General features: G+C 35.3%; 1 protein-coding gene across 3 annotated transcripts in view; it reads right to left on the minus strand.

Annotated features, from left to right (window-relative positions):
• Nucleotides 1–1208: 1208 nt before the first annotated feature.
• Nucleotides 1209–26104, minus strand: part of reps2 (RALBP1 associated Eps domain containing 2) — a 37601-nt gene continuing 12705 nt past the window's right edge. Inside the window, exons 2-19 of one of the 3 annotated variants that reach the window (XM_059528340.1) lie at nt 25332–25455; nt 22723–22898; nt 22521–22629; nt 20640–20743; nt 19239–19377; nt 19085–19148; nt 18834–19002; nt 18608–18664; nt 17973–18057; nt 17501–17572; nt 16048–16096; nt 15280–15416; nt 14092–14153; nt 13698–13787; nt 7627–7680; nt 7304–7437; nt 4486–4591; nt 1209–1947 (exon numbers count right to left, since the gene is read on the minus strand). In XM_059528340.1, coding sequence (XP_059384323.1) covers nt 1879–1947; nt 4486–4591; nt 7304–7437; nt 7627–7680; nt 13698–13787; nt 14092–14153; nt 15280–15416; nt 16048–16096; nt 17501–17572; nt 17973–18057; nt 18608–18664; nt 18834–19002; nt 19085–19148; nt 19239–19377; nt 20640–20743; nt 22521–22629; nt 22723–22898; nt 25332–25455 — 1800 coding nt within the window. In that variant the 3' untranslated portion in view covers nt 1209–1878. Of the gene's footprint in view, nt 1948–4485; nt 4592–7303; nt 7438–7626; nt 7684–13697; nt 13788–14091; nt 14154–15279; nt 15417–16047; nt 16097–17500; nt 17573–17972; nt 18058–18607; nt 18665–18833; nt 19003–19084; nt 19149–19238; nt 19378–20639; nt 20744–22520; nt 22630–22722; nt 22899–25331; nt 25456–26104 lie in introns of all 3 variants that reach the window. The other 2 variants (XM_059528339.1, XM_059528338.1) reach the window with 2 other exon arrangements.

A 26104-nucleotide genomic window follows, 5' to 3' on the forward strand; every position in this document is an offset into this window, starting at 1 on the left:
ACAACATGGCCCACAACAAGCTTGGCCCGCAAAATCACCAATATGATTTGCATAGGAAAGTATTTAGCACACTTTTGAACAAAAAAATACAGACATTTATACTTAGTTTTTTTGCAGTGGCTGGTTTTCATTTGATGCATTTCTTTTAAACAATCAACAATTGACATTTCATAATTACTGTTATTACCCCCAAAAAATTATTTTTAGGATATTGATAAATGCTTAAGAAATTACAGAAAAGTTAGAAATAATAGTTAAGATAGGACAAGCAATAAAAGCACAAATGGATGGATGGTTTTTGTAATCCATTACAAGCACAATCACTGGATCACCCTCATTGATCTGAGGTTAGTGTGGCATTCAACAGGTACGTCTACATATTCTAATATTCCAGTCATAAACAGTCCTGTACTGTCAAACTACTCACATACAACATGCCGTCAGAACTAGCTGTGTAAAAATAAATGCCTCTTCAGTGTAAACGTTCATCTCATGCATGAACACAAACACACTCACATCTGAAGAGTCTCTACAACACATCCGACACTCTTTGTCCCAGCACATAAAATAATGATCATTCTACGTTTTACTTACTTTTCAACAGTGTTCATCACGGGCGAATCACACAAAAACTGTCAAGGGAGATTTTTTTTGACCCCAAATCCAAAAGAAAAAATGACTGAAGTTCTGAGAAAATAAATTATATTTTTATCAAAGAAAATTGAGCTTGTTTTTTTTTTTTTTTTTCATCACCAAAGTATTATTAATAATTACTATAATGGAAAACAAATATTACATATTATTATGATGAGGATATTATTTGTTGTGCTGACTTTAGTTAATGATTAAATTATAGATTTAATTGTCATAAATCTTAATAGGCTTTACTATATGCATTAAAAATGTAATATTTATTATAATAATTATCAATATAATCATAAATAAAATAATTACATATTTTAAGTCTTGTCAAATGATAAATGACTATTAATCGCATCCAAAATATTTAGTTTGAATATGTGTGCATACTCTGTGTGTATTTATAATGCAAGTATATTTCAGAACAATATGTTGTTTATATATTATATTATTTTAGAATATACATTATATGAATGAGAATGAATTATACTCATAAATATAGACATTTAAATATTATTAAAATATATACTGTATGTATGTATATATATATATATATATATATATATATATATACATATATAATTTGATTTGAACACACACACATACATACACATATATATGTTATACGTTCACGTATACACGTACACATGTTCATTTTAATAGATAAAATAATAATTATATATATAGACATTCTAATTCTAATTCAGTTTTTCTTCTGATTTTGGGGTGAAATGTTTCTTGACTTTTTCATGATATTCACCCTTATAAGCTTATTCTTGGTAGAACAGGATTAGCCTCAAACAAATTCATGTTTTATAAAATTATGGGAACATAAAAAAAACAGTTTAAATCATTACTCGATGCATTTGTGCAGTTATAGAACCAGATCCATTGGATAAACCATAAACTGATTTCCAGTTTCCTGGAATTAAGTGAAATACTGAACCTTTTCTTTTGCATTAGTCTGTGTAACTAGCGGTTAGCGGTGTTAGCATGATTCTGCTGTAAAACAGGCAGGAACACACAAACACAAACCCAAAACCAACTAAACCAAGAGAGTTTTTTGACTGAACAAACTTCCTAGAATTCTTCACATTCTCCCGTGGAGGTAGAATCCTCTTCCTCTGCTTCTGACACAGTGTTTGTGGCGTCCCAAGAGTTTGGTCACTTAAAGTGCGTATCCTGTGCCACCTCACAGTGTTAGAGACAGAAAGAGAGGCACGGCGAGCGCGTGTCGGGTCAGGTAGACGCCACGGGCCGCAGTAACTCCAGCTGGGATTCCAGAGTAACTCGCTCCCGATGCACAACCTTATGAAGAAGACAAAGAAACAAAGCTGTGATGATCTGAGAAAAGCGGAGCTGACTCGATTAAATTAAACTCGACTTCATTTCACGATTTCCTTCAGGCCTGTATGAAATCCTCCTCTCTTTCACAGTCAAAAACCTCAAGCCAAAACAGAAGTGGTCTGACCGCTATGTGGTTGTTTTGAGTGGTTGCAAATCTCAAACATGAGCAATATTACAAGCGTTGCTTGGTTTAACACTAATAAGCTGATCCTCATTTGACAAATGTTTTGAGCACAGAGACATCTGTTATATGAGGAATGCCACTGAATGCTGGTCAGAATGACCTGAGGTCACGACCTTCAGATGACATCAAACAAAAGGATGAAAGCGGCTGGTCTGACACTCACTGATGTTTCTGGAACATTTACTGCTACTTGTCCTCATTTGTCATTAAAGTCCAGTATATCACGTATCTTCTGGAACAATCCAGACAGACAAAGACACGCAGTCGGATCTGACACCCATCAGGAGCGTCTTCTCAAATATCTGCAGTCGTCTGACTTCTTTTTGAAACATATGTCAGATTCTTGTTGTATCAGTGAATTTGATACTCCATACATGGTGCTATTGCTCACAAGACTTCGTGCATTTCCACTAAGAAAGTTAGAGGCAATATATTGGATATTCTATTGTGCATGCTCATTTTTCCTGTTTTTTACATTTATATTACCCACCATGTAAAGCTCACTTAAAAAGTTCATATTTAAAACACTAATAATTGAATAACATTGTTAAACGTAATATTTAGCAAATCTCAAAAGCGAAATTTTTCATACTGTAAATGATCATTTTCTGAGGACTTTGGTACATTTAAAACAACTGATTTAGTGATTTAATTTTCATTTATTTTGAAAAAGGATTGAATTTAATACAAATGGGTGCATCTTTAACAACAATTACATCTTACAATCCAATTCTCATGAAATTAATCTACACCTTCATGCATTCGCAAAAATCCTATATTTTTGTTGCAACGCACACTTTAGTTTCACTAGACGACTGATTATATATAAATATATTTTGTCATTTATATTTAAATCATGTTTAACCCTTAAAGCAAAGCAAACTTTGATAAAAGAAAGGTGCTTAATTAAATTTTAAAACTTTAAAATACAATTGTATTTTTATATCTACTATAAATGTTTACATTTATATTTACATTTAATCATTTACAGTATGCTAAGTAAATAAATGTAAAAAGTAAAAATAAATAAAAGGAAAAAATTTGAATGAAACAAGAATGTTCTCAAAACTAGCACAAAAACTTTGCACTCGGTGTGCAAGGACCTTTAATGCGTTTCTTTTTCTTTCTTTCTTTTTTTTGTGTTTGTCAAACACAGAAAGCTTGCACACAGAATCTGATGTATTAATAATAATTAAAAAAAAAACTAAAAATTCTTCCATCAGTGAGGATGATTTTATTGTGCTCTCTCTTCTTAAAAAGAGGAAATATTGGGTCAATCCAATCCTGAGATGCTTAGAGAGGAAGGAGAGTTTCATCTTAATAGCCAAAACACCTCTCCAAATACTTGCTATGGATATGATAAACACAGTAAACTGAACCCGATTCAATTTTTTTATGATGGACGAAGGTTTAAGAGACAGTGTGTAAATGTGATTGACACATCATGTTGTATTTATTTTTTAACGTGTGAATATTTCGGACGAGAGTTTCGGACTAGGACCTAAAGACTAGAAAACAAACATCTTTGTGATGTGACAGTCGTAACACAGAATACAGTGGTTCACAGGTTAACAGTTCCCAGCATGCAGTGCAACCTGATCTGCAGCAATCTAGCGTCTTATGCTTTTCATTTCCCTTACTCTCTTACTTTCTGTTCTCATTGTCGGTGCTAAAATGCATTTCCAAGCAAATTCTGATGCTCACGAGAAACATCTCAGCCTCATTTAAAACACAACAGCTGCTGTAGGATGCACTATTTTAAAGAAGACAACTGCTTGAACCAGAGTCCAACCTTGCATTTTCAGAAAGCCAGCATGTGTGTGTGTTCGTTGAGCGGATCTCTGAATGATTTGAGGACTGTAACTCTAGACCAGTCACTCCAGTCACTCAATAACTCTTCAGGCAAACACTAGCTGCCTGTGTTTATATATAAGAGCGGCATGCGTCCAATACCAGACTAGAAGAGATATTTGATCCACTCTGGCTAGAGGTGTCGGAAATAGTATGTGCTGCCCATCTAGAAAACTAACCATATGTGAACAGACAGCTTTAATCTCCAGATCCGATCACATGAGACTGCTAAAATTTTAGGCATCAATGGACGCCATTTATTTATTAATGTCTTGGCTTCTTGGACTAGCCATGTGTAAGAGAAGAAAAATTAAAGGGATAGTTCACCCAAAAATAAAATCTGTCATCCTCTGCACCCTCATGTCAAACCATATGACTTTCTTTCTACCATGGAATGCCAAGGAAGGTGAGAAATGATGACAGAATGTAAATGTTTTGAGTGAACTGTAAGTATAAATGGGCACCTTAAGCTGTTGCTGTAGTTCACTGTTGAGACGTGTCAGGACTGCGTTGGTTTCTCGGTTCTTCCTTATGGCCATCTGGATCTCTCTCTTCTGCTTGGGTGGAGGCCTGGAACACAAGAGCGGATAACCATCATCACCTGTGTATGCATGTGTAGATGAGCTTTCAGTGGTGTTCAATTCATGACCCCACTTGTTTAGAATTTAAAAATCACTGATTCATGCCGTTTGTTCTTTAATGTGTTTTGTAAGAGGGGTGTTTATTGATATCTTCATTTTAAGATTTAAATGTAGTTTGTAATGTTTCTTAAATATATTATATTATATTGTTAATACATTTTGTTATTAGTATTATGAATATTGAATCTTTATTTTTTTCTAAATTACGTATTTCCTTTTTTTTTTTTTTTTACATAAAAATAATATTTAAGATATAATATATTATTGTCAATAGTTATTTTAAATACTGGCATTCTTGTATATTTTAATATTTCATATTATAAATGTAATACATTATTTTATTTTTATTTGTTCATTTACATATTTGCTTATTTTTTATTTTATTTTTATAATTAATATCTAAGCTATAGCATGCTTTTTGGTTAACAGTTACTGTAAACAGTGCTATTCTTGCATATGTAATTGTTTTATATCTATTAAATACAATTTATATTATTATTATTAATATTGGATATTTGTATATCTTTAAGCAAATATATGTTATTTGCGATAGTTACTGAAAACATTCTTATATTGATTTTATATTATAGATTCAATACACATTAGATTATCACTTATTTAGATCATTATCTAATCTAGAATAAGTTCTTTTAAACAGTTGTTGTAAATATTTCTATTCCCCATATAATATTTTATATTCAAAGGAGTCATGACCCACAATTTTCACTTTTCCACGAGAAACAATGTATGTTATGATTGCCTAACGATTATACACTGGCCGGGAAGCCGATATATAAAAGTGAAGCGTTTGTTTACCTCAGGGTTTGTAAAATAGCCCACGTGCACGCGCACTCAAATACGAGATTTTTTCCCCGTCTTGACGTCAAGACGAGGCAGGATATACCATATATGGACACCGCAGCAGGAAGCTCGCCCTTCCCCTCTCCCCCTCATATTCAGTCGCGAAAGATGCTGGAGTAGTGCATACGTGAGTTGCTCTGTGGTTGACTGCCAGAATCAACATGTAAATGTGTTTTCTCTACCAAGAACGGACCTAGCTATCAGAGACCAGTGGATTAAATTCATTTTTAATGACGTGGTTCCTTCAACCCTTCCACTGGTTTATCGTTACGTGTTTGTGCTAAACATTGTACGCCGAAATCCTTCACAAATTTGGGGCAATATCAGGCGAAGTTGGCATCGAAGCTCGGGAAAAGCGCCATTCCAACAAAATTGCCTGCAATTGAAACGGTAAGACTGTGTTTTTATTGCTCTACTGTGTGTAACAAACAGCATCTAACTGCTAATGCGGCTATTGTATGCTGCTATTGCGTCTGTCACTAGACAAATAAACGAAAGACTCGTGGTGAAGTAATTATTTATGTTCCCTGTAAACTGACTGCAAAAACGGACTTTTGACTGCATTATAATGATTTCTTAATTCAGAATATGATCAAGATTGCGTAGGTTGATGTGTTCGGGGAATTTGCCAGTTAATAGTAACATTTAAAGCCCCTTAAATGAACGAAATGACTCGAAAAAAGATTTGTTCATTTTGATGAACGAGTTTGAACAAGAGAGTCTGGCGTTGCCAGATTGGGTGTTTTTCCGCTACATATTAAGGCCGGTTTACTGTGGGTTTTAGGTGGGTTTTCGCATGGAAGGCTTTATAGAAATCTGGCATCCTACTGAACGAAGTTAAACTGAGAGAGCGTGGCGTTCACAGATACCAGAATGAACGAGTTCACATTAACGTTCATCAGGCAGTAATGCGGTACGTTCAGTTCAGTCCAAAACATGAACGAATTCATGAATTATCGTTCAATGAACGCGTCCAGGCACAACTCTGGCCGGAGTATTAGCTTCGAGGTATGGGGAATGGCTGCTAACGTACTTTGCAAAAAACAAATGACTGAGATCATCATGAATTCGGTTATTGTTTATTTATTGCCTAACGCTTACATGAGGCCCCGTCTAGTTTGTGTGTGTGTGTGCTCAAGTCTTATATTTGTGTGTGTGTGCTGTGCTCACGTCTCATATGAGTAACTTTATGTGCGTGGATAGTTCATATACATGTATGTGTGACTAGTACTTAGTATATATGCAAGCGTGTTTCATATGTGTGCGTGAATGAAGTTTGATTTAAGCCCTAAACGGCGCCTCATACTTATACACTGGCCGGGAAGCCGGTCGCGTTCATTCACAACTTACGCCATGATGTCAGTTTGTAATGATATGCTAAAGCGTTACCTGCGGTGTCAACCCCCCTCCTTCCTGCAACCAATCAACGTGCCCCTCATTTGCATTATTATAATGACCGTCCACGACAGCCAAAATATCGCATCAGATCTCGCGAGACAATAATGCCTACAGAGATAAGGGTCTGAGGAGCTCTGTGTTTATTTTTTTTCCACTTTTCTTTTTTAGAAGGGCCTGAAAGACTATAATACAGCAGTAGGTATCCAAGGTAATACGAGGGTATGACTCCTTTAACACATTTGAAATTGTTACTATTATTATTGCATTTTCTGCAATTGCATTTGCTTAACTCTTTTACTTTTGTAAGTCATATTTATAGTTATAATATGCTATTTTAACACTGCCATTAAAAAAAAATACAAATAAATACAAATATATGGACCTCTGTGTAGATTTGGTCAATGTTGCAGCAGGATAGGGCGTGTCCGATGGGGGCGTGACACTCTGACTTTCGGGGTGGAGCTTTCTTCGCACTGGCTTCTGAGGGGTGTGGCCTTGATGTCTCAGTGTAGAATCCTGAGAAGAGGTTTAAATGATAAAGATGGACTTCAAAAGAAAATCATCAAACACACATTCCCTAAATGTAAGTACACTGAAGATGAGTAGAAGATGCTCAAGTTTATGATGAGGCTGAGCGTCCATGAGATATGGGCTTCTTTTAAAGGGACTCAGATGAGGTGCTGGGAGCATGTTAATGGCACATACCGATTTGGGAGGCGCCAGGTCCTCTGTGCTCAGACCTCCTCTCACGCTGCTCTCCTGCTGTAAAAAGAGGAGGAGTTTGAGATCAGAAAGCCTTCGATGTTAGTTTTCCAAAGCAATTTATAACATTAACCAAGACATCGACACATTTGTGAGGATCTTTCATCATGAGGGGCTTCAATAATTTTTATCTACACTACTGTTCAAAAGGATTTTTTTTTAAATGTTCTTGAAAAAAGTATCTTATTCCCATCAAGGCTGGATTTATCTGGTCATAATGGCATGAAATATTATAATTTAAAATAACTGTTTTCTATTTGAATATATGTTAAAATGTAATTTATTCCTGTGATGAAAGCTGAATTTTCAAGGATTCAAGGATTGCACATAATGCACATAGAAGTAACTAAGTGTTCCCTGTGACATTTTTGTGGTCATTTCTTGTTTATACATCCCTGTTTTACACAAGCATGTAATCAGGACATTTAAATTTGAGGTTTTAACTAAAGCGTATTAATCCAAATACTTCCTTAAAGGACAGTTCACCCAGAAATGCACATTCTGTCATCATTTAATCGTAACAAAAAAAAAAAGACATTCTGAAGAATGTTGGTAAGCACTAAACAGCTGCTGGTCCCCATTGACTTGTACAGATAAAAAATACAGTGGAAGTCAATGGGGACCAGAAACTGTTTGGTTACCCACATACTTCTGTGTTTAACTGAAGAAAGAAACTACAGGTTTGGAACAACTTAAGGGAAAGTAAATGATGACCGAATGTGCATTTTTGGATGAACTACCACTTTAAGTCTGCATTTTCCCTTAGTCGTCTCTTTCCTAAAGCCACAATTTCTGAGTCTCTCTCACAGAGGAAGTGGGCAAAGAAAAAGTAGAGATGTAGAAGAGAAGGCCACATTAAGTTTTTCCCTCTCTTTAAAGTGAATTACACCGCTCTCTCTCTCTCAATGCTGCGCCGTGTGTGTTCATGGATCACTGAAGGCATAACATCCATCTTGACATTCTCATTGAAGACTCTCCAGCTTACAACATCCCACTTACGCTGCTGTATTTCACACAGATGTGACTACTGTTCATTTAACCATGCGTGACTGGAACACTATCATACTCTGACGGTGTTGTGCAAACATTCAATCACTTCGTAAAAAATGCAATGTGTTGGTTAAAAAGCGCCTGTCGTCCGGGGCTGTGGTCGATGTGGCACAAGGAATCTGTTCTTTATGGCACAATGAAAAGTAATAGCAGAAACAGGCCGATTGCGAGGCTATAAATTTGTCTGAAAAGTCATAAAGCGGTTTGATTTGCTGCGGCACGCAACGAGTTATTTCACTCAGCCAGCCGTACCCTCGGGAAAACACGCAAGAGTTACGAGCGTAATACAGCCGTGTGAAGGTAACGGTGCCCATCGTCTCCTTTAAAACTCAGAAGGACTATTACATGGCAAAGGAGCATTAAATAAAAACAAGTGTTTCTTCGAACAGTACAAAACTTTGGAAAAATATGACCTGCCTTGCATAACTGTGAGAGAAAAATAGGAAAAATTAAGTTTGGTTAGTTGGATGGGGTCACATAGTCTAAACCTGTCAGTTAAAGCTGTTAATTTACAATAGTGCCACTTGTTGCTTGTATAATGTAGTGAGAATAATACTACAAAACAGAGGAATTTGCATGCAGAATTAATTCGATTTAGTGATCTAATGCAGAGAGTATTGTATATATAGTCATTCAATAAAACAAATAAAAGTTAAAAAGTTGAAAAGCACATAGTTACAAAAACTATAATATTATATAAAAATATTAATTTCAATATTTTTTACTAAATGTATTACATTAAACAAAATGTAATAAAATGTAATAAAATAAAAAATTATAAAATCAAATAAAATTGAGTTCTTTGTTCCTGGAACAACATTTCTGTCAAATCAGCACAGTCCTAACCCTGACCCTACTACCTCTGAGACAGGACAGAAATAATAATAGCCTGATGTTACTAAAACATTTTACAACCCCAAACTCTAAAATCTGATTGGCTGATGGGAATATTAATACAGAATTACTGATTCAGGAACACTACACAGGCTCGGTGAATCACAGTAAGCATATAACTACGGTACAACCCCAATTCCAGTGTCCCCAATTTTGTGAAATGCCATAAAATCAAGAATCTGTGATTTGTTAATTCTCTTTAATTATTTAATTTATTTTGTTAATTCCCTTACTGACTAAAGCACACAGAAAATAACAAAATTCCAATGTTTCCACTGACCAACTTAATTGTATTTTGTAAATATAAAAAATTGTGATGGTTACAACACACTCCAAAAAGGCTGGGACAGCGGCATGTTTACCACAGTGTCACATTACCTTTCATTTGAATCATTTGGGAATTAAGGATGCTAATTGTTAAAGTTTTGCAAGCAAAAGTTTTGTCTAGTCTCGCCTGATACAAGACTTCACCTGCTCATCAATCTGTAGTCGTTCTTCTTTTCATGATTGTGCCATACATTTTCAATAGGAGACTGATCTGATGTCCAGTCAGTCACATTCACTCTGTCTACAAAAGCTGGCATTGTCTTGATCTAATAACCAAAACGTCATCTTGAGGGCAGTATATATCTCTGTACAATCCCAGTTTATGTCAATGGTTCCCTCACACATATGGTAGTCACCCATGTCCTTTGCACTGATGCACCTCCATACAATGTCACGTTTGCTTTTGGATATGTCGCTGGTAAAAGTCTGTATGGTTCCTTGGTCTCTGGGACTGAGAATTTGATGTCTGGATTTCCCAATAACAAACTGAAATGTGGACTTATCTGACCAGAGCACACATTTTTTATGTATTTTGGACTATTGAAGATGAACTCTGGCCCAGTCATAGAATCACTGCATAGAATTGATGCATAGCTTTCTTTTCTCTAACAGAGTTTCAAGTTGCATTTCTTGATGCAGCAGTACACTGTGTTCAGTGATAGCATTTTTCTGAAGTACTCCTGAGCCCATGTGGTTATATTTAACACCGCAGCCTGATGGTTTCTTATGCAATGCCACCAAATTTTTACAAAACGTCCGAACTTGTTGTAATACAACCAGTACATCCAATTAAAATAAATGAATCAATTATAATACAGTGTTTCTGTAACGACAGGGGCTCAAACAAATCATGACTGTATCGTAATTATCACAATATAATACTGAATACTACATTAATATGCTCTCTGATCCATCAGCACTCATGAGAGATGATGATGATGATGATGATGATGATAATAATAGCGTGAGAGGATGTGATTTCAGGTCAATCACAAATCTCTTGGTTCCCGCTCAGAAACATCTCAGCTCAGAGTTTAATTAAGCTTGAGCTCATCCCCTGAAGAAAACGGAGAGATCTGAGATGTAAATGAGCGGAAAGTAAGTGATGGAGGATGTTTTTTTGAGACTGTGTTTCCATGACATGTGCCCTGAGCTCGGGATGAAACTCAGTAATGAACACCTCAGGGTTCGGCTGCTGTGTTGTCATTATTCAACAAGGGACATGAAAATGAAAAAAAATAATAATAATAATAAAACCCCAGATATAATTAATCACAGGCTGTCAGTCTAGTCCTAAATAAAATGTTAAGTGTCATCGTTATGATGGAGAAGTAAAATCAGATGGTAGGTGAAGTCCTGCAGGTAGATCATGCGTGTCCGAACTTGCCAGATATGAAGGAAAACATGTCTCAGCAAACACAGATGCTGGATTTATTATGGCTATGATTCATAATCGATTCCAATAAAGTTGTCCAAAACAAAACAAAACAAGTTTTTTATTTATAAAAATTACTTAATATACATATTATATTAAATAATATTATTATTAATAATGCTATTATTATTATTATTATTATAATGTTATACATTTAAATAATAGTTTTACTATTATTCTCTCACAATCTTAGATTTATTTGAATAACTACAAGAAAATACAAAAAAATAAATAAATAAATAAAAATCTTGAACTTTCAAAAGTCCACTATTACTTAGATTATTATCATTTTTTATAATTGTTTTAATAAAACAAATGTTATTATATATAAAGCATTTATTACTATAATCTCACAATCTTGGATTATTTTAGAATATAAAAAACAAGGTTAAATAATTCCAAAAAAAAGTCCATTATTATTTATTTAATTTTATGAAATGTTTTTATTCAATACTCCTACAGTATAAATAAACAAATGAATAATAAATAAATAAATAAATAACCTATTAGTCTCTCACAATCTTGGATGCATTTAAATAAGTATAAAAACATACATAAATATGAACATAAAACATAAAAATATTATCATCATAATTATTATAAAATGAAATATATTCAGTTACTATTATTCTATTGTATTGTGTTTAGAAATGCATGAAATATTAATACCAAATCAATTATTGAGATATTGGAGATTTATAAGGGATTAAAGAACATACCTCTAATGTCTTCAAAATGCAGTCTAGAAAGTTTCTTGTCCTCATGAAACTCATAACTCATACGACTATGACAAATGAATTTCAAACAGCGATCACATTCCCTCTCACCGCCTTATAGAAATCAAAAGTTAAAAGCACAAAGGGGCAAAAAGGCCATGAAGATGAGGGAAAGCTTGTGGTACGAGAGGGTTAAATGGGCTCTTAGGGACTTCAGCTGAGTTATGAGTATTTGATCAGACCAGAATCCCTTCATATAGAGTCTATGGTCAAATCTTCATATCTTATGTAAGTATTAGCTTTCATAGACAGGGCTTGAGCACATATATATGCAGGTGCCTGTGCTGTCAAAACAGTGTGTGTGTAATGTAAGCTGAGGTAAGAACGGCCCGCAGCGGTGAGCGCATGAGCTTGTGATGAGAGTGTGTGTTTTCACTGGGCTCCTGCAGCTTTATACTCTTATTAAACTGTGGGAAACTGCCGTCTCTCCCCAGCCTGCAGCCACAGAAACATGAGAACACACACATCATGGACAGTTACACGGCTGAAGAGCTGCAGACACGTTCACACACGCCAAAAAGAGGAAGTTCAGTCTCTTCAAAGAGGATATATAATTAATAACCGAGAGATAAGGGATGACAGACAGCAGGAAGAGTGTGTGTGCACAATTTCAATGAGCCTACCCTTATTAAACTGGTTGATTGGAGTCTTTTTATTTTATTATTATTATTATTATTATTATTTTACAAAATCTGTGAACTACATATATATTTTTGGACATTAATAATTGCACAAATATGGTTAAGACCCTGCATGTACTTTTATAAATGAAATAAATAACCTAATAACACTGATTGAGCCATATATATATAAAAATCTGCATTTATAGTCTGAATTTCCTGGAAAAATGTAATGATTGTGTAATGTAATGAAAGTTTTTGGTACGAATATGTTTGGTACGTATAAAAATTCATTCAAATCAATCATAGCTCTCACACAATCTTTGATTTAGTTTAATAAATATTTTAATAATTTAAGTACAAAATACTTAATTACAAAATAAAAAATAATTTAAATGTTATAAATTAAAATCAATTCAAAAGACCTCATTATTACTGTACACAATTCATTTATTTAAAAAATACAATTTAGTGTAAAAAAAAGTATTATTGCAAAATGAATTCAAAACAATCATAATTCTCTCATAATCTTGGATTTATATACAAAATACTTATCTAAAGTACTTATCTTAAGTACTCTAGTATTTATATACAAAATACTAATCTAAAGTACAAAACTAATACAAATCTAAATGAAATGTTAAAAATAGAGTTAATTAAAATGTCCTAATTCTTAATGGTTAAAGTCAATTTATCATAAAATTACATTTTACAAGTCTATTTATTATAAAAATTAAGTTCCACCCTACATTATTCCAGATGGATTTTCTGTTTCAGTTTGGAAAAGTCACATCAGAAGTTGCATTCAGTTGATACAATGCCAGTTTAGAGATCCCACATCTGACGTTAATAAATTGTGTGTGTTTTTTTAGGCCTTACTTGTAAGTAGGATCAATGTGAACATCTACTCACCTCCTCCCTAAATTTGCTGAAATCTGCAAAGTTTGGCTGCTGAACAGCCTTCTGGGAACTCTTCTCTGAGCCAGGGAGGAAGCTGAAGATCTGAGACATTGAATTAAGACACAAGTTATTATACAAGTTAAAGAAGAGTAAAGTACCAAAACCATTAACCATTGCATGAAACAGACCTACAATCTGATTGGATGAGCCATATTTGAAACCATAGAAACTGCACATCAGTTAAATTCTATATTATTGATCATCTTTGACCAGTCACAAACCAGCATAAGGTCAAGTTGGGTTTTGGCAGATGAAAACAGGTCGAACAGCTAATGACAAGCTAGAAAAACCAGCTGTCCGCAGGCATCATGAAACACTGTAAAAGAGCAGATGCTGAGCGGTTCACCTGTGTAGCTGGGGGTCGTGGAGGGAGAGCTGGAGGACGAGGCAAACATCCACTTTTAGCACCTGAGAGAAGAGAAGATGTTCAGAAAGCTTCCCAGCCACTCTAAAACTGCTACTACTAGTAAGGCTGATTACAAACCTTCAGCACAACAAGATTCATTAACAATTCAACACTTTAAAATACGTTGCATCTGCTATGCACTGCAATAATCATCATTTCTTTTGCGCAATTTGTTTACTAAAATATTACAAGTACATACAATTGAGAAGTAATCACACACTTCATTAGCAAAATAAACAAATATACATAAATTAAATTTTACATATATATATATATATATATATATATATATATATATATATATAATATAATTCAGCTTTGCATCACAGGAATAAATTACATTTTAAAATATATTAAAACAGAAAAAAGTTATTTAAAATTATTTAAAATATTTCACAGTATTCCCGTTTTTACTGTATTTTTGATCAGATACTGTAAATGTAGCCTGAGTTTAATGCACTAACAATCAAGCCAAGGCCATTTTTAAAATTGTTTGCCTGCCATGAAACTGATGAGAATTCAGCAACAGATATCAGTGCAAAATTGATCAAAAGGATATTTTACTCTTTTAAACATTTCTATGGTTTAGACTAGACTCCGAATGTGTTTATGTATAGCAACAGACCTTTCAAACTTAAGAAAACCCTTAATAATAATGTCCTTCAAATTAAGACCAACTAAGGGTTTACTTAACTTGCATGGTTTTTCCACAACTGGGACCAGAATTTTTATTGAAATCGGACAAGGCGCAACCACAAAGATCATTTGTTTTCCGATCAAATACACATCGTATCAAAGCTCTTTTCAAAAATTTGTATGGTAGCTTATTATTCTTACTTTATGAACTTGCGGCTTCATACATTTTAAGAATAAACTTTCAATATTTTCTCAGAGAATCCTGTTACTGCATTTGCAAAAGCAGCAGTCAAAGTATCCACACATGTGCCAGTACAACTCTAGAACAGCCAATACCGCATTGAAAATCAAGTCAAATATTTACTTAAATTAAATTAAAATGAATGTAATAAATGTAAGATATTTCAATGTCTGTACTTTGTATTCTCAGCATATGAACGTCTGTTTGTATTAACGGTTAAATACTCAAGGAATGTTGGGATGGGCGAGAACCTTGAGCGCTCTGTTGGAAGAGCTTGTTGAGGTCGAGAGAGGAGGCGCGGGAATGAGTCTTCTGGGGTCGAGGAGGAGGAGTGGGCGGCTCCTCCACCTTCTTCATGGCATCGTCTATGGAGGTGCTGGAATACGACCTGTGGGGAAAACACACATACAGACCTCTTTTACACTGTATACCAAGAAATAAATAGCAATATGTAGTTGTAGCACGGTACAGTAAGGGATTTAGATGATACTTTGATATATACAATACCATAGTATTTGTATGGTACTTTAGGTACTTCAAAAAAACTCCTTTGTACTTTTCTGTTTGGAAAGTTATAAACTGTAGAACAGAAGCTTTAAAAGATGCTATTCCATGCAGTCGTTATTTCTGTTTCCTTGCGTACAAAAAGTATTCTCGTATCTTGGTAAAATTACAGTTGAACCCTAAATGTCACATCGATCATTTGACCGATCTCTTGCTTTGTTTCTGGTCCTTGATCGTGGTAATTACTTTGCTGTGTATGAGAGGGTCAGAGAGCGCTCAGAATGCATCAATAATATCGTCACTTGTGTTCTGAAGATGAACGACTTTCTTTTTATTCCTGTGATGCAAAGCTGAATTTTTAGCATCATTACTCCAGTCTTCAGTGTCAGTAATCATCCAAAAATCAACCTTTTGCTTAAATTTGATGTGTCTGTGTTGAATAAAAGTATGAATTTATATATATATATATATAAATAAAAAACTGTGTAGCAGTAGAGAGTTTAAAAAGGTTTTACCTGGGCCGTGTTCTTGACTTCATGTTTGCATCAAGCTCTTGTGGAGAATCTGTAAAACATTGTATGTTATTAAACAGTTACACATTAAAATTATTATTTTTGCAATAAAACTGAACAAACTCTACAGAAAAACCTTATGTAATTTATAATCCAAACAAAGGCATTGTACTTTACTTACTGAGAACACCCCACATCTTTTATTTACCGGTCATCTACAAGAGAACAAAGCCACAACCTGAAGCTTTAAGCCTAAACTGCTCTCTCTAGCCAAAAGATTCCACTTCTCAACAGAAACACTGAATCGCAACCCTAAAACATCAAACACTCTCGAGAGCATCGATACTATCCAAACAACAGCATCTGAAACAGGCCTTGAACACCTCAAACGGCCCTCTGTCTCCTATCCCATCATGCACCGGGGCATTGACGAAAACTCAGTATCGACTTCTACCAACCCTGGGTGAAAAATCATTTCATAAGAACCATATTGGAAGCAATGTTGCATTCAAACTGAAGTAATAAAGCGCCAGATTATTTGTGAACGCCCTGGGATCTGGGCACTGTAATAAATATGAGCTGTTATTGGATCAGAGCATAGCTGCATGAAATATTAGAACAAAAGGTCAGTGCTGTGGATATAACAGGCTTTGTGTCCACACCCAGAGGCGCTGAGAGGTTTTACTTCATAACATCGCACCCGTCATGAGAGAAAATAACAAACAGGCCTGTGCTAGGATAATACACTGGCTAAATGTGACTTCAACCTGATCTGAGCTGATTTGCCAAGAGACAGCAGTGATTGGTCAGTTTTTAATTATGATTCATCTTATCATGGGTCACTTAAAGAGACAAGTCATCCAGAAATGAGAAATTGTGTCATGATTTATTCATGTTGTGGAAAATACAGATGACTTTCTTCCGTGGGACACAAAAGTAGATGTTTTGCAGATTGGTCATGCTGCCCTTTACAATACAGAAAGTGGCATTCGTCATTCACACTTTCATGTATTCAAAATACTCTGTAATGTTAGTTACATGAGACACAAAAAACAATGTTTCTGGTGTGATTGATTTTAAACCAAGCAAATAAATGTTGGGCTGTTTTTGACATTAAACTGCCTCATTCTTGTATCAGAAGACCTGAAATCTATTGCACGTGGGCTACTTTCATGAGACTTGTATAGTGCTTTTTTTTTTTTGAACTAGACAGCATCTATTCACTTGCACTTATATGGAAAAGAGCAGCTGGAACTTTCTGCTACACATCTCTCTTTGCGTTACACAAAAGAAAAGTCATAAAGGTTGAACAAAATAAGAGTAAGTAAATGACCACAGAATTTTCATTGTTTCCTGAACACAGACAGTAAAGCAGAGGTAAATTAGAGGCTTTGGGTTATTTGGTGTGGGTCAGGGGTGTGTGCTTGGCCCGCTGCGCCTGAGGACATTGACTCACCTGGTTTTAAAGCGCTGACACGCTGTATTGGCTTTTCGTGCGGGTCTGGAATTCTCTTTGGGCTGAATTCTTCTGACACAGCAATAAAAACACAATAAGAAAAGTGTAATGAGACCATATACATAAGACCATCAATAAGTTTACAGGTTTTCCTTTTTTTAGTTCAAGTGTGGAAGAGAGGCCCCAAAAATATCTGCACACTGAAGACACTAAACAAATCTATTATTGCATTAAAACATAAAATATCAAAGCAAGTGCAGTTTATTTTAAAGCACAAATGCACTTACTTAAAAAAATCACTTATTTGTTTGACACTTAGTACAGACACTTCATTTGATATTTTGTAGGTATTGTAATTCTTCTTTAGACATTTTTAAGCGTCCAAATACTTTTCCACTGTATAAAAAGCATTAGCTATATTTTTCATGTAATCATGTTTATGCTTATTGACATCTGTCTCTAAAGTCATTACCCGGTTTCCTGCTTTCATCTCTCGTGTCCTGTTTAGCGGTCTCACATGGTCTAGAGGTCATCTGCAGGTCAACAGAACCCATTTCCTGTTTGGGAAAACGAAAAGCCAGCATAAAATGACTGATATGAGGACATTAAGAGGTTTAGTCAGATATAAGGGCTGGACTAGATGGATTTTTGATTACTGGGATCTCATATGAGACTCATTAGCACCCTCTGCCTTCAGACAAATATACTTTCTCAGAGAAAATTGCACATGAATAAAACTCTCTCTCTCTCTCTCTCTCTCTCTCTCTCTCTCTCTCTCTCTCTCTCTCTATCTATCTATATGTGCATTTTTTTAAAACCAGGGACTGTTATTAATAGAAAAAGCTAAATGAATGAATGAATGAATGTGTGATTTCATAGGTAACTAAAACAACAACAAAAATGTTTTTTTTTAATTTATTTACTTATTTTCAACCATTACTGTGCAACTGTTCTTGTTATTTGTTTTAATGCTTTGGCAAGTTTGTGTACAGATCATTATGCCAGTAAAACATTTTAATATGAGAGAGAATGAGTGACAAAAAAGACAGAACTAAATGTACAGAACATTGAAATCTTGGCATCAATGTTAAATGAAGATCTTCTTACGAGCTGATTGGCTCCGGGCATCGTATGGTCATCAAAAACAATAAGCGGTTCAGTCGCCTGTAAAGCAAACCCATTTGGAGCACAGTTCAAACTTGTCTATCTGAATTTTCTCATAATTGCAGAACATGACACTGAATAAGAAATACTAGACAGTTTAAGAACTAGACATCATTAAATACTTCAGATGTAAATATTGTAGGTATTTTGCGAGTTTTAGATCTCATACCTCAGATGGTGGCGCTGTAACCACACCTGGTTCCATGAAGCCGGGTCTCAGCGTGGCGGGGAGTGTTTCAGGAATAAGGTAACCATTTTTCCGGGCCACGATCAGATGGAAGGCAGTGCAGAACTCTGGGAAAGTGAGAGCACCATCCTTGTCGACGTCGCTCAGCTCCCTATAGGACATCAAACAAGACTGTTTGAATACAAAGAGACAGTTCACCATATGTTAAAGAGGAATTGAGGCTTTATGTTCACCATATATGAGACAGCTCTGGAATTGGAAGCTTCGACTTGGTGAAGAAGTTTTTTGCAACAGTTCCTGAAAGCATAACCAATGCAAACTTCAGAAGTGTCCACATGAAGTCATAAATCTAAAAGTATGAGATGATCTCAGACGGATCTCTCTTACCCATGATGAGAGCGTTGAGGTCAGGCTGGAGACTCCTGAACTGGTTGGTGTAGTATTCTCGCTGCTCCTCTGTGATCCTCCAGGGGTCGTCGGAGTAATCCATCTCCGCTCGCTCCACCAGCCGCTCCACAGACGCAACCTGAATCAGAAAAACAACTGTCGGAGGAAAACTGAAAAGCCTGCAGACGAAAATATTTTCCAATTACATATGCCTTTCACTGATTTCAAGGAAACAGCAGACTGATAAGGAAATTTAAGATTTAAATACACACACAGTATATACCTGTAATACAGTCATGTGAAAAAGTTTGGACACCCTAATGAATTCCATGGTTTTCCATGTCAGGACATAATTAAAAAAAATAATTTTGGCTTGTTTTGTAACCACAGGACCTGGGAACCTCACAGTCATTGAGCCGAACATGAACTCCTCTGTATCCCAAGGTATTCTAGAGTCAAATGTGAGGGTGTCCGTCCAACAGCTAAAGCTCTGCTGATATTGGGTCATGCAACAGGACAATGATCCCAAGAACACCAGCAAATCTACAACACAACAGCTGAAAAGAATCAAGGGGTTACAACAGTCCAGTCAAAGTCCAGAGCTCATCCTGACTGAAATACTGTGGCCAGAGCTGTGCATAAACTTGAATATAAACTGGAGCAATGTTGTAAAGAAGACTGGGATGAAATTCCTCCAGAACGATGGAGGGACTGATTAAGTCATACAGAAAATGATTAATTCAAGTTATTGCAGCTAAATGTGGATCTACAGGCAATTCAATGATAGAGTGTCCTAACTTTGTCACACTTGGTTTTTCCATTTTTGCTTAATTTTTGTTAATTAAATAATAAAACGGAGTGATGTGTAATGTGAGGTTTTATTTTCCAAATTTTAAGACCTGCCAAAGACCAGATCATTTATACTGTATATATATATATATATATATATATATATATATATAAAACTACCGCACACTACTGCAGCTTGCAAATACAATATAATTCATATATATTATTCAATACATTACTTTTAGCACTTCACCAAGCATTGTGAAATGATGAAGATTACAAGATACAGTATCATATTGGACTTTTTCTATTCCCTTCAAATTGTTTTGATGTTTTATGCTCATGTCTGTAATCATTTTGGATGCAATTTACCTAATATTTATCTATTTTTTGTAAGCAAGTCTAACAAAATATAGGGTCTGGTGTGTACGTGCCCCGACTTGTTATTACTGATATTCTAACCCAAAAAACACTTTTAAAAAGCAGTGTCATGACCTAAATCCTGATTTCGAGCCCTAATGTGTTTCCTCATTTCCTGTAAGACTGACACCCAGATTTCTATTTGATTGTGCAATCAGATGCAAAACCGAGGCGGTGTGAGGAAATGCTCACGCTTGTGATGACAGGCTGCTCTGACTGCACTTTGAGAGAGTAATGACTGGGAGAGGAGTTTTCCTGAGGAACGCTGGGACGACCCGCCACTTTACCATCATACACTGTGAATGACAATGAGAGAGAGAGAGTGAACATTTCAAGGTGAAGACAGCTGATAGCATATACTGTAGCGTTTCATTACTGTGATCACTGCTTTTGGCATCTAAACAGTTCGCACCACTGTAAATGACACACTGATGCAGATGACAGCATTAAACACTATCAGCAGATGCTTGTGACATAAAAGACACACTTTCAGACTCAACTTAAACCGAAGAAGAAGAAGAGTAAAAGTTTTCAGCCTAGACTTAATGGAATAATAAATGTAAAGTACTGAACGAGCATCAATTATTCAGTATGAGGTCCGTGATGGCCATGATCTTTGATATAACTGCAATATGAAAGAATAAAAGAGGCCTGACTGGGGTTTGATCTCATGAGCGTGTTTTACATCTGAAGCTCTTCCAGAGCATCATTTCTTTTATGAGTAGATTCTAAAGTATTAATGGTCCCTGCTGACTAATGAAGAAAGCCGTGCCGCATTCAATAACACTGACGTTTCTCTGTTCACGGACGGATTTAACAATGAGATAAAAGCTCTTTCACAACGCTGAATATCAGCACAGTATACATTCACGGAGTTCATCCCTCGCTGGGAGAATCTACACTTAATATTCATAATCACTGGCTTTAGTTGAGATTAATAAATATTTGTATGTTTGAACACGACCCTGTGTTAATAATAAACACAATTGGATGCATGGATGGATGAATAGATAGATAGATAGATAGATAGATAGATAGATAGATAGATAGATAGATAGATAGATAGGATAACTTACAGTATTTTTAATATCATTTGTATATATGTAAAATGTACACAGTTAATCTCTATGGAGTTCATATGCACTGCTTCCTACTGTACTGGAGGGGGCGCTATTGTATATGTGAAAATACTGTCCTCATAGCAGTCGGCATAATTTGCATGAATTTATGATTCTGCATGTACTGCCAATATTTAGCATTTTTAATTAATTTATACTAGATTTTAACCGCTAACCTTGTAATTTTTGGTGGCGTGTACAAGAAGCAGTATTTCTGCTTTCTGACAAGTGCATGATAAAGTAAGTTGAAGTGCATAATTGCTTCACACTTCAGCTTCTTTTGACATTTTAGAGTGCAAAGTGTCAAGGGGGACAAGCAGCAATAAATGAAGCACACTAGCATACATTATTACATGGTTAAATATCCATGCTCAAGGCATTTTCTCACCTGTGTGTGTGTGTGTGTGAGTGTGTGTTGCTGTCTGTGGATAAACTGAAGGTCTTGTGAGTCAACAGGTGTGTGATTAGACAAGCGTGATATTGATACGCCACAGGAGAGCAGCAATTAGCCAACTGCTTTCTGAGGGCAGACAGCAGCTCAAGGCTGAGCGCTCATACACACACACACACACACACACATACACACACACACAGCTGTCTGACAGCATAGGTATCGAGCGACATCAACGCTCACAGTGTGTGAAACACAGCGGCTGTGTGATGTGTTCTTGTGTTATCTAATAACAGCATGACTTTGTGTGTGAATGTGGAAATATCTCCTTTCATATTCCCATAGGAATTGCTGGAAAAAGAAAAACTCCCTTGATGCATCATTTAAGAAGAGGTTTCATCTTCTGTTTTAATTATCTGAATATTTACTATGCAAATGATCATCCAAGTCCAAATATTTATTCTCCACAATGTATTCATTTATTTATTTCAATCCAAACATTTTCATGTTTAGGTTCATTTGACTGGTCTCTGTGAATGCAGAATGACTGACAGCGACTCTCACCCAATAGCGTGTCTGTTCCGTTTCTCTGTGCACCATATGGATAGCTGCGATAGGCTGATGGTGAGCGGGGCGGGGAGATGCCAGGTGACCGCGGTGGAGACCACGCCTCCTGTCAGATACAAGTGTGAAACATATTCATTATAATCATTAATTACAGGAAACATATCAAGCTAGTGCTGCATGTCATCGCTGATAACCTGACCTGTTTGTCCATGCTGGTGTCAGGGTGTCTGAGGACAGGTCTGTCTGCAGAGGGATGAGGGGCGGAGCCTGGTAGCGAGCCCAGGATGTGAGCCTGAATCTCATTGGTCGAGGGGTGATTGGGGTAACGCATCTCAAGCTCGTTCGTTATCCCGATGAACACAGGCAGAGGAAGTTCTGTAGAGAAGAGTGAATATGTTCATAACAGTGTACTACTCATCCTATTTTCTGTGTACAGTGGTGTAAAAGAAGATCCACCAGGATTTCACTTTAAAAAAATATATATATGTTATTAATGAATTATATTTTATTACATTTATTTTTACTTTATTTTGGTTGTTTATTTTGACATCTTATTAAATTATGACAACTTTTAAGATCTAAAAAAATAATTGTATAAATTTATTACTTCAGATTTTATTTTATTTATTTTTGCGATTTTCTTTTTTACGATCAAAGTGATTTCGTGGAAAATTTCATACGTTTCTTGAAAAGTTTTGAATTTCGTGGTTATTTTTATAATTATGATACCACATTTACCATATTATGTATGACGCTAGGTATAATAATGATTCATGACAGTGGGGAAAACTCTTATCAAATTCTGATACACAACTTTTCATCAAGATATTAATTAATAATTAATAGTGCTGTCAAACGATTAATCACGATAAATGCATCCAAAATAAAGGTTTTTGTTTACATAATATGTGTGTATACTGTGTATATTTATTATGTATATGTAATAAATAAAAAATAAAAAATAATAAATAAAAAATGTTTATATACAAAAATGTATATATATGTATATATTTTCACAATGTATGTCTGTGTATTTATAAATACATAATAAATATACACACTGCATATACATATATAATGTAAACAAAAACATTTATTTGAATGCGATTAACCACGATTAATCATTTGACAGCACTAATAATTAATACAAATAAATAAATAACAAATGAATTAATAAAAGCAATAATAATGGGAATTAAATTTGCGATTTTTTTGCAATCAAAATGACAGATTTTGTGGCTGTAAATGATATTTTGTCACACACTAGATTTAAAATAATCATATGACAGGAAAAATGTAAAAAAAAAATGGTACTATAAAATGTATTACATTTTTAAACAAGTTAACTTTAGTTATGAAAAATGAAATGTCAGTAATGGTATACATTTTTTTATCAAACTAATTTTGTGGGTTAAATAGCAAATTATGCAGGATTGCAAAAGAAAAGAAAAAAGATTTTGCATTGTTTCACGTTCACAGAATTGTGAACAACCTGAGGGATCAGCTGGTTCAGCAAGAGCTAAACTTTGCACAAAAACAGGAGCAGGACGGAGAAGCGCTGATCTACAGGATCTTCTCTGAAAAGTAAAACTTAACCTAGCCAATCATCTCTCAAAGGAACCTTTGAGGTCATCTTGATAAATTTGTCTTTTCAGTCAACAAACTCATCTTAATGCTCGTCTTTCCACAGTAAAAGGAGCAGATAGTTACATTTGTGGGTTAAACAGAAGCTGACGTGAGGTCACCTGAGCTCCTCTCGCCACTGTGAGGGTCTTCTTGAGGAACAGTCTGTACCAGGATTAAAGACTAATCCAGCTCCGGCAGGGTGGCCTGGAGCTGTGCAGAGCTCTGAATTAGCCTAGTGCTCAATATCACAGTGTTTAAGTAAATACATTTAGGAAATGAATGTTTTGCCTCTGCTGAGTTAATATTTGATTTATTTTCTGAGCTCAGGCCCAACAGTTATATAGCAACATTTTGGATAATATTATTGAAACTGGAAACTAGTGGTGCTTGCAAAAGCAAAACTCACTGCTATGATCACTGTGGAGTTACTAAGATGTTCTTAATTTCTTAATTTCTTAAGTTCTAATTTCTTAAGCAGAATATGCATATATGCATATTCAATTTATACACAATTCATTTTATAGATAGTAAGAAATAATATGAATTATTACCATAATTAAACAAATAATTTAACAGCAACAACAACAACAATAATAATAATAATAATGTATATTTTGTTATGTCCTTTTTTGCAGAAATTATAAACAATAATATGTTATGGATATTGGTTATTGGATCTGACACTGTATTTTTTATTTATTTATTTGTTTCTTTGTTTGTTGATTTTTTCCCCCTCAAGACCCAACTTAAACTGTAATACATTTTTATTTACTTTGGTGGATTCTAAAGTAAACTGAAATAAAAATAAATGAATTAAAAAATGAATCAAGATGAGAAAATAATATCAAGATCTTAAGTAATTAAGCTTTCAAATTATGTATTGCTTATCAGGTTTCATTCATAATTTGTCAGTAAAAACACTACTGTAATGCCACACAGGAAAAAGTTAACTTATGTTGGTTAAATACGGATTTAAAGGGCAAGACCCTTAAAGGAGGCCCTCACAAGCATTTGAGGAAACAGTTCTGGGGTTTAGATCACACAGCTCGTTCTCAGCGAGTTTTGGCTCAGCGTGTGGCGCTCTCTCCGCGCAGCACGGCCTCCGTGCATTATCCCTCTTTAGTGCAAATCCAAGCACACTAGGGCAAATCCCTGATCCCGTTTGTTTCTCTGAGGACTTACCACCTGCGACGCTCTCCAGACGTACTGGCAAACCCGCCTGCGCCGCGGCCATTAGCTTCAGAGCCACGTAAAACTGTCCACAGCCGAAATAGCCAAGCCGCTTAGCACCGCACACCTCTGTTACCTGATATGAAGAGAGAAAGAGAGAGATTTATTCATCAATGGCCACATAGACACTTTAAAATCACAGAATGTATATTGGTTAAGTAAATTAAGCTACTATATTTCAAAGGCGTTCATTAATGTGAAGAGGACTTCATGGATTCTTTCTTAATGTGTGAAATTGGCAACATGGGAAAATGAAAAGATAATAGCTAAATCCTCATTATCGGCTGAAAAAAGTGGAAAGAATAGCCGGGTTGAAGATAAACCACACTCTGAACAGGCTGAATTTCACTTTTATCTGCACTTCTGTAATTGAAAACTGGAATTGTAATGAAAGCCGCGGGCGCAGAAAAGAAACCGTGCGTCCTGCAGGAAGTGTTTAACTTTAAACACAGACCTTCAGATTAACAATGCATCTCACTTTAGACAGACGCAGACGGTAAAATCCTGAAAACACATGCTGGTCTTAGCTAGTTTAAGATGGGCTTCCAGTGCTAAAAAGTGCCTAGAACCTCTCTAACACCTTAAGCAGACCAGCCAGAACAGGTTTAGACCAGCTAAACTAGCTTGTTTAATTTATTTATTGATTGATTTGAGTAGCAAATTAGCATATTAGAATGAATTATGAAAGAAGGCATCACAGGAATAAATTACATTTTCAAATATAA

This window comes from Carassius carassius, chromosome 37 (genome assembly GCF_963082965.1).
Source record: "Carassius carassius chromosome 37, fCarCar2.1, whole genome shotgun sequence".
NCBI classification, from domain to species: Eukaryota; Metazoa; Chordata; class Actinopteri; order Cypriniformes; family Cyprinidae; genus Carassius; species Carassius carassius.